The 10,081-nt window shown below is 39.6% G+C and overlaps 1 protein-coding gene across 1 annotated transcript; it reads right to left on the bottom strand.

The window, feature by feature from the left end:
- Positions 1 to 2,703: 2,703 nt before the first annotated feature.
- Positions 2,704 to 8,958, bottom strand: tmem276b (transmembrane protein 276b). The gene is made up of 4 exons (XM_070834545.1): positions 8,562 to 8,958; positions 5,109 to 5,222; positions 3,178 to 3,315; positions 2,704 to 2,951 (listed from the first exon to the last, which is right to left on the bottom strand). Exons 1-4 carry the CDS (start codon positions 8,956 to 8,958, stop codon positions 2,704 to 2,706), a joined length of 897 nt encoding a protein of 298 aa, XP_070690646.1.
- Between the last annotated feature and the right edge of the window lie 1,123 nt (positions 8,959 to 10,081).

Here is a 10,081-nt window from a genome sequence, read left to right as displayed (position 1 = left end):
AAAATACACTGACACAATTGTCAGTGGAAATACCATGTTTCTGGCATAGATATTTTCACAATAAGAGCCTAGATCGACTGACCCTAAACACACAACATGGTATAAACCCAAACTCTTTGTAAAAGAGTAACAGGGTGCGTATTACATGCTCTGATCATCTTTTGCTCCCAGTGTGGCTTTGCAAACATATAATGTATAACTCCACCTGCTCAAACTTCAGGTTCACAGACTTTTATGAGACCCAGCAAAGTGCAAAGATTCAACAAGACACTGAAGATACAGTTTTCAATCATGCCTCAGTTAATTTCCTCGACTTCTGAAAAGTGGTAGCCTCATGAGTAGGTTAATGGTGATGGTGAAAGGACTGAACATCACGCACAGTGTTGTCAATACACGTTATAACACCTTTTTTTTTCTAAGAAAGTTATTTGACATAGCTGAATATCTCATGACTCGTCTCCAGCAATCAACATTTATAAAAACTTCATCACACATGGCTGTAATATTCTCATATCATGAACTTGTAGTGAGCTGAAATTTCAAAATAATATTGCCTCTAATGACTTGGCCGAAAGAATCATATTCGCCTAACAGAAAACTGGCTGCTGTGTATTATCATCACCCACAAGTGTCACCAGAAGACGCATTTATCCTTTGCCACTGAACATACTTCATAGTCCTACCTGCTACACTCAAAAACCTTGTCAGGTGGCCCCATTCCATACTACATTTTTACTTGTTATTTTGTTATTTTTGCATAATGTCCACATAAAGAAAAAAAAAAAATCAGCTTCTATAATTGTTGGACAATAGTGTCCACTAACATAACACTTAAAAATGAAGCCATTTCAGTATGGATACTTGTGATTTTTAGGATACTTCATTTTGTCATTTTCCATGTGTGAATGCACCACAATTAAAACACAAAATGAGTATGCAGTGTGTATTTGGAATACAGCTTTTAACACAGGTCGCTGCAGTCAAGAGCCTTTCTAAATTACTATTTGTGCTTTTTTTTTTTCCGACATCAAATTTGGAGGTATATTTAATCCAACGATTGAATCACAAAAGTAAGAGAAAAATGAAATGATTCCCATGTTCCTACCACCTACCACATAATATACAGTGTACCATTTTAAAACTTAGTACACAACAAATGTGTATTTTACTGATACAGAAAAGATAGAAATGATAGAAGAGAATGAATTCATGTGAATTTGGAATGATCGATCTTAAACTCCGGAAAAACAAACGTGGTTCATGGATTACTTAATTTTTACCTTTTTTGGTTTTGTTTTGTTTCCCAGGATGCCACTGCACCAAAGTCTTTACTTTTTGAAAATAATTATCAGAGTGAACAGTTCCTCCATTTCCATTGTGGGGCGATGACGTCCGTCACATAAATTACCCTCCATATTCTGCTTGTTTCATTGTTTCAGTGTTTACGGAGCCAGATTTGAGCCATAATGACACTTTGGTCCTCTACCAATGTGTGATGTTACTATGTTACTGTACTTGATGAGGATTTGGAATGCAGCTTGTGCTTTTAGTGAGATCACTAAAAATGAACTTTTTTCCTCTAAAGTTGCTGAACTTGAATATTACACAAAAAGGCTGACCAATATTAAGGGTTACCAATGGAGCGATCAAATATCTCCTCCACGGTTTGGTTTCTTGTTTTTGCTCTTGTAGGGTTATGACTAAGCAACCAGTTCGGGTCTGCCGTCTTGGTACCACAAAATACCTCTACGTTCCCTGAATCCAAGAATGGATTCATGCTCCTCGCACTATCCTGTAACTATTCATCCTCTCCATACTGTCAGCCATCAAGACCTCTAAACAAACAGAAAACAAACACTCTTATTCAAAATCTACATTACACAAACGATGATCTGGATCTACATTGAGATGCATTTGTACATAGAGAATCTTTAAAGAAGCATCAAACTATTTGCTCGTTGATGCAAATTTACTTCTCTGTATTTTATCGTGATGACCACGCTGCTAGATGCATTTTGTGCTCTGCAGAGGCTGCAGACGTAACCCCCAGGGCTCATATTTATTATCAGTTAGTGTGCTACACTAAAGATAAGCAATAGGCAGTCAACGCCAGATTTTTTTTTTTTTTTCATAACGAACAATAACACAGCACACATCACTCGACTGAAAGAGGAATGCTGACAGGATGCTCTGGCCTGATGTTTGTGTGTTTGTTCCTTTTGGAGGATTTCTCCTATGACTCATCCGGAGTAATTGAGCGTGTGGGAAAGCATGTGTTTGTGTGTGTGTGTGTGTAGGAGTGTAGGCGTGTATGTGGCTTAATGTGTCTAAGAGAGCACCATTTTAAGACAAATTCTCCTCAGAGAAAACAGTCACCTTTAGATCGCCATAAAGTCAGCATGTCAAACATCAGAACCAAAAAAAGTGTCTTATTTGTGCTATGAGAGCTATGCCTCAGCCATACATTACTGTAGGTGTTACTCTTTTTGTTCCTGGAGGTCCCTCAGGGATTTTTGAGATTAGGTGTGTGAAGTTTGTTGTTACTTTGCTCCTTTTCAGGCACACTGAACAATGACAGGGGATGGCGATGTCGAGGGTGATGTGAGATGGTGATCAGACAAAAATTGTTTCAGAGTTAAACATCAAGGTTGGAAGGGGTGTGGTTTGTGCGTTCGATGGGTCAGTCGCTTCACGGCGCCTCTGTCACACGGTTCCATTCTCCTGCCTTGGCTTGTGGGTCGTTGTGCGAGCGGGTGTGCTCAGAGAGGGGGCCAAGGTGCAGAGGAAGCCAGCCAGCAATGTGAGACCGAGGCCCCCCCAAGCACAAAACATGGACCAGCCATAGCCATGGCTAATGTCCTCAGGGAGGCCGTACATGTAGCGCGGGTAGCGGGATAACTCAAAGTTGATTCCTGCCACACATGTGCACAAGGAGATGATGCAGCATGTTCCTGTGTGAGCAGAAGAGAAAGGAGTGAAAGGAGTGAAAGGAGTTCCTACATGTACTGTACATCTTGCTGCAGGACAGGAATCATGTTACTGCAGGATATTGATCTACGATCTCATGTTAACCTAAAGATGCTCTAAGCTGTCACCAAACAAATACAGAAACTAAATAATATTTGATTTTGTCTGCATGTTTGTGTGTGGATGTGGGCATATGTGCTGTCACAGTACCTCCCATGAGAAAGAGTAGCCCAGCTACATATTGCATGAGGTCATGCTGCTGGCAGCATCCCAGCACTCCAATGATCCAGCCAAAAAGAATGATGGACACGGCCATGCCCACAAAGCCAGCCGTCATTCTTCTTAGATCTACAAGCAGAAGTGAAAACGTTATCAAGTAAACACGTACTGAACAGTCAATCTGAAGACAATTGTTTTTTAAAATTGTAATTACTCTGAAAGCTTAATTTACTGGACAACTGTGGAAGTCTAAATGGTCTAAATTAAAATATTATCTTGTCTCTTTACTTGTCGGTGAATATATAACAGAATTACTACACTGAGATTTTTTTCACCAAGCAGATTATTTGAAAATGATTATATTATTACTTTTGTATTGTATTGTCAATAAAACCAAGAAAATCATGATCCAACAAGCCAACCTATAACCTGATTTAAGCCACAATCACTTTAACCAGTCAGACTAACTATATTTTATGGGTCTGTACATCTCTATTTCCATTTTCCTTGGAAGTTTTCTAGAAAATGTCTTTAAACAAGTAAATATTCATTGTTTTTTCTCAATGCATGCTTATCTGGAGATACATTTCATACTTCTGTAAGTTCAGCTGGTTATAGATTCAAAGACTGACTGTCTAGATTATGATAACAAATAACTAAATTAATCAGAAGAGTAATTGAACACTGTCTCTATAGTTAGAACCAAATTATGTAGTTCGATGCAAGTAACCAAAATTATTCAGAAATTAACTTGCAATTAAGGCTTTACCACAACAATAGAAAATAGAGGAATAACTGAAATTGATATAAAACGATATATTATATGTATAATATATGGCAAAAATAAGAATTGTAGATTAGGTAATGTTTTGGTATAGCATGTTCAAAACAGAAAATATTATAGCAGATTCACAACAACACTGCCTTTAAAACTGAAAATCAGTACTGATGCAATCCAAGGTCATACAATCGCTTTGAACAAGTCATTGCTTTGAACAAGGGTATCAAGTAAGAAATACAAGGCAATCAAAGTGTTTTAAGGGGAGATCGTAAGGAAGACACTAATCTGACCGACCTAATGTCCTCAGATAAGCCAGTCTAAAGCCACTGGCTCCTTAATAGTGATGACCTGATAACCTCCAGCCATGAGTCTGGATGTGGGAGAGAGGGGCTTATAGGGTCAGTGATATATAAAGGAGTGAGGGAAAAATGGTAAGCATAATCTTCCCAACTAGTCAAAAATTAACATGTAACCAGTGTAGAGAGACTGGCATTATGGTAAAACGGACTCTTGTGTTAGTTTAAGTTAATAACCTGACTGCTGCAACTGTAGATGAAAGAATGACTGACAGAGGATTGAAGGGAATCACAGCACAGGCAGATAATGGTTTGGACTCATTCCACATGTTTGGCTGTAAAAATGACTCTGAAATGGTCAAAACAATATAAAACAACTGTTTACATTTCTTCATAAAATGTAAAAAATATCAAGAATGCCTGTGTTATCAGGCAAGAATGCCTAAGCTAAATTATCATGTAATGTGACCTGTGGAGAAACATGTACAATGAAAATAAAGGCCCAAAATCGTGCCTTGAGGCACACCAAACTTCATATATACTTAGTAAAATGAGTATTACTCTCCTGAATGCAAAGATATATTGTCTAGATGTCAAAATTTTACAGTAGTTACTAAACAAATTAAACACTAACCATAATCAGATGGTAGATCATCTCATCTCAACCATTTCTATTATTTTTTTTTACTATTGATCAAACAGCCTGTTAATTGAATGCAGTAGATGCTGAAATAAGACATAATAATAAGAATGAAATAATAAGAATAAAAGTGGATAAATATAATAGAGTGTTTCATCAGTGTGCCACCAACTCCCTGAAGACAGACAAACACTTTCAGACTTACGGAGTGCATGCCACTCATCCTGTCGTATGGTCTTTGTCATGTTGATGGGTAAATTTCGTGGTAGGATGGACGAAGAGTAGTGATACTTGACTGGGGTACATCTTTGAATTATTCCTGGCAAAAAAGAAATGATGGAGACATTATACCTGGAGCATATACATCTTTAATAAAAGTAGAGAAAGGTGCACTAACAATAAGGACAATTAAGTAAAAACCATTGCTCCACTTGTAGGATTATAAAATAATACACACACAGTAGAAAAGCTTCATATTTATCTTAAAGCCTCACTGAGTTTTAATTTACTGACATGGGCTTCTTATCCTCGCGTTCACCACCACCCCAACATTGTTATTAAGGGGGGATTAAGAAACAATATGGAATATGGATTATTCAAGCCATGGGCTACATAAACAACCTTAATTGTTCTCATTTAAAGTGCATCTCTCCATATTGACTTGATGGTCAGTGCATTCACAGAATTTACAGACTTTAAATTCAAGCATGTAGTCCAGGTCCTACTCCCTATGTAAAGACACACAACAGCTTTATATTTAAATTTCCCACAAGATTTTAGGACAAAGAATGGTTATTTCTACAGTATTTTGCATGATGTCACAACAACAGAATAACAAAACCGAAGCTGACATATTTCTTTTTGTAGTGGGAGTTCAATGGTTTGATAATACAATATAATGTTTGTCAAAGCTTTCATCAAACTTTGTTAATCTCTGATTTTTAGACTCTTATCTTCTGAGAGTCGGGTTTGTGATCTTCAAGGCTTTGATCTAACTGTTCTTTCTTGGGGCGCCCATGGCTAACAGTGAAGAAAGACGTTTATAAATCAGCGTGGCATTTTAGTCCAAAAATATTATGTTTTCCAGGCAGTCTGACTTATAGAAAAGCCAACATGTGATACCAAATTGCAGCTTGTTACATGGTTTAGGCACATGTGGTTCTTTGTTGTACATCTAAAGCTTGGACCACATATTAAACTGATGTGTGCAATGGAAACTTTGCATTACACCTTTTAATGTTAACATGACTTCTAAAAAGCATCAGTACTTTTATTAGGACTCCAGCTTCCCATACCAACCTGCTTAAAACAAAAACCTCACATAGGACTCATTAGACATTCTGTTTTGACTGACACTGATAAAATGGTGACTAGATGCCAAAGTATAAATGCCCTGAACACCTATGATAGATGTACACAGGTCATTTTAATTATTTTGCCTGATTATATCTCTTCCCAGGACTGTGTGGGCAGCTACAGATTACACCTTTATAACTCTTATTGGTACACCGAGTCTGGTGGCTTCATGTAATCCCCTGCATTTCTCCACTCATCTTTAATCTGAGCAGAGTTCTAATCAGCCAAAATAAGTGAAAACACCTATGTAGGTGTGAACGGCATTTAGGTGATGGCTGCCAAAGTCCAAAGCCCAAACCATAGTGTTAAACAACCACTCAGTGATCACAGCTGTCAAACGTTGTCATCATCAAGACTGTAATCCTGACTGCACAAACATCAGACACCTTTATACCCAAAGTCAAAGTTCATAAATTGTATTTCAGAGAAAATAATCTCTCAGCACAGTTTCCTAAATTGCATCATTTAAATGCTGTATGTTGATTGTCTGCCTGCAGGTGCACTGATGTAATATGATGTAAAGAGAGGAATCCAATGAAAATCTCCCTGGCTGTTGACCTCTCAGTGTGTTAAAATTTGGTCGCCCTGCTTTCAAACTGATGAGCATGGTCACGATCAAGCTGCCTAAGTAGCCAGTAGTGTGCATGCATCATTATCATTTTGAGAGTTTTCAGGACTATTATGTTGTTCAGTTTATGTGTGAGCGTTTTAGATGTCATATCACTTTGTCATGTGTGCCGGCTCATGTAATGTGTAAGTTTAACGTGGCAAATGAATATAAAAACAGCAGTAATATATGGAATCAAATTGCTAATATACCAATGCCAATATTGGCCCTAAACATAATAAGAAATAAGTATGAGAGTAAGAATGAGACACAGCTAATATCGTGTGTGTAAAGTAGATTACATACTGTATTTACTTCTGTGGCTACTAAAAGTAATACTAAATAGATTCTATTATAATTTTGATCCATACTCTAATTGGCACCTCTTTTCCAGCTGATTGGGGCTCATTGTATTAAATAACGTAGAGGTGCAGGAACTACTAACAGCAAGCACTTTTTATAGCAGTTAAAATCATTGCAGTCATGTGACCACAATTGCTTGTGTGTAGACATACATACATACTAACAGTCAAATGTATTTTTTTTTAAGACGGTATGCAGTGTTGTTAAATAACAGTACAAAGAACAGCCTCTAAGTTACGACTAAATTAACGCCTTTCTGAAACTGTCAATAAAAACAGTAAGATAACAAGCTGCACAGAGGTGTTGCAGAGGTATTGCATTGGGGTAATTGTTCTTGCCATAAAACGCATGACTAAGAGGTTCAGTCAAAACAAAAGCGTAACTGTGCTGTCACTGTGTGCACTGTACGTGTGGATATAAATAGATTTTATACACATTAACTCTCCATTGTAGACACTGTATGAGGATTTTTGAAAAGCAGAGCTGAAAGTGTTACACTGCAGTTTGCAGATTTTGCAGATTTCAGTGGTTAAACTGAACAAACAGTGGCATAATTCATCATTTCTATAAAATACAAAGTGCTGCGGGCTCAGACACTGGTGGATTTTGAGCCAACATGGTGAAGCTGACAGTTTTCAGAGTCACTGCTTGGAAGAAAAAACTGTCAACAATGTGCTATTTGGGCTGTTTTAAGGTATCCTGGTATGTTTAAAGTCTACTTCTGCTCTAACAGCTGTATTCACAACAGCTGGTGACACCCATGTTTTCCACACAGGGTGGTTCCCCCCTCTGTGGGCATCTGCTCAGTTTTAGGACCTTGGTCTGGACCAGGTACTGTGATGCATAGATGTGTAAGGCCTGAAATATGGCTTCTCATTGTTGTTCAGTGAGACGGGCCGTACGGTGTGTTGTCTCTCCTGTGAGTCAAACCAAATTTATCAGTGATCCAGCTTCATTTATGACATGTTTTTGCGACATCAGCCTTTACAATATGTTATCTAGTCTCCTGCAGATGCAAAACGGGTTCAGGGAATAGAGGAGCAGCTCACACCGGCCATTATCTCAGAGAGGGGACTCGGTAGGATGAGCTCCCCTCAGCACCATGGACAGCGAAATTCGCAACAAAAAAAACACAGAAAAACCACACGAGCCTCTAAAAAAGGACATATTTGGTTTTCTAACCTGAAAATGTAAAACGCAGACGCACATTAATGTGGGAGGAGAGTGTGTAGGCCTCTGTGCCGTCCTGTGTTTGTGTCAGGCGAGGTGTGAGCTCATCGCTGAGCATCACGGCCTGGTGCTCGCCACAAAAGCCAGACTGCTCGTGTTTACCTTTGTAAATAAGGTCCTCGGTCTCCAGGTCGAAGCCTTCCCGGTGACACTTTCTCCAGAGCCCGGAGATGGTGGAGTTAAACTGCCGACTGCAATGAGACTCCATGGCGGACGCGGCGGCCAAGAAGTGCCGCTTAACCCTGATGTGAGCATCAGCATCTGGGCCGTTACCTTTCCTCTCCAGGCTCTTTGGAGGCATCTGGAGGGGGAGGTTGTGGTTTGAAATATAGATGTAGCCCGGGTCGTTTCGCTTGTTGGCATAGTTTTTACACCTCTCTCGATGCCTCCGCGCGTCGGTCTCGTACCAATAATCGGTGCAAATCGCCATGGCGAGCAGCCCCAGCGCACAGAACGCCAAGAAGAGCCCTGTGCCTGTTAATATTTTCATAGCGGCCATCTTCCCCGCTCGATGGAGAGCCCAAACAGTCGCAAGAAGGTTCCTCCGTGGCCGTGGCGGTGGTGCTGGTACCGCGTGAAATGAATCACGACGGCACTCAGAGCCTCGCGCAGTCCTGCACTGGGAGCATGATGGTGCAAGGCCAGCGTCGTCTGGACTGGATGCTGCGGTCTATTGTTGTGGTACCCGGTGGATGCAACGTTGTTCCCACCATCTGTTATGGTACAGGAGGAGAGGGGATGGATGGCGACCAACGCTGTGAGGAGGAGGCAGGGGCAGTGATGTAGTTGCGCGCTCTCTCCTCCAGGTTGACTGGAGTGCGCTGCTCTGTCGTTGGGTGGGGGGGGGGGGGAGGAGAGGGGAGAGGGGAGGGGGAGTGGTCATTTGTGATGCTCCAGTGGTCACCTTTTGGTTTTTGGTAAACATGTCAAAAGCAGGTGCAATGGAGGGCTGATTTGATCATAGGCAGTTAATCTTTTGAATCAATAATCATTTGTTTCCCTGCCTGGAAATGTGGGTTCTTGCAGAGCAGCAAAACAAAGTGGCTGCTCTGATATTACTGTTGACTTTTATTGTGGGTTTTATGACCATGAGCCCATCAACCTAATGGGTATGAGATGGGTGCCAATTTAGACTATTAAATACATATTTGAATAATAAATATCATTTTAGAGATTAATAAATTTCTCATGCAGAAGGTCCGCGTCTAAACGCACACATTGAGTGAGAGCAGTTCACAGTGTTCATGGGCCACTAAAAACAGAACTGTAGCGAAAAGAGGGATGTTAGAAATATAAGGAGACAATCTAGCAATAAGTATATCTGTATGTAATAAGGGATTAAGGCCATTTTAACTGTAAAGATCTGCACTCACTCAGACATATTACAGTCTACATTTTTTTTCTTTCGTTGAAGGCAGTATAAATATAGTTGTATAGTGTTGTATACAGTGCAGATGCTTTATAACCCTACATCAATTTCACAGCTATATCTTATATGATGTAGTGTATAATCATGTGTTTCATTAGGTTTTGAATTCTTAAACATCGTAAATGTTGCACGACCTGATTTGTCAACACTGCGCTTATTTCTAATCATGTAACTAAAGCAAATCTAATTAAAT

Source organism: Pempheris klunzingeri, chromosome 1 (assembly GCF_042242105.1).
Source record: "Pempheris klunzingeri isolate RE-2024b chromosome 1, fPemKlu1.hap1, whole genome shotgun sequence".
NCBI lineage: Eukaryota > Metazoa > Chordata > Actinopteri > Acropomatiformes > Pempheridae > Pempheris > Pempheris klunzingeri.
The sequence above is the reverse complement of the archived record's forward strand: the minus strand, read 5'-3'. Positions and strand labels throughout refer to the sequence as shown.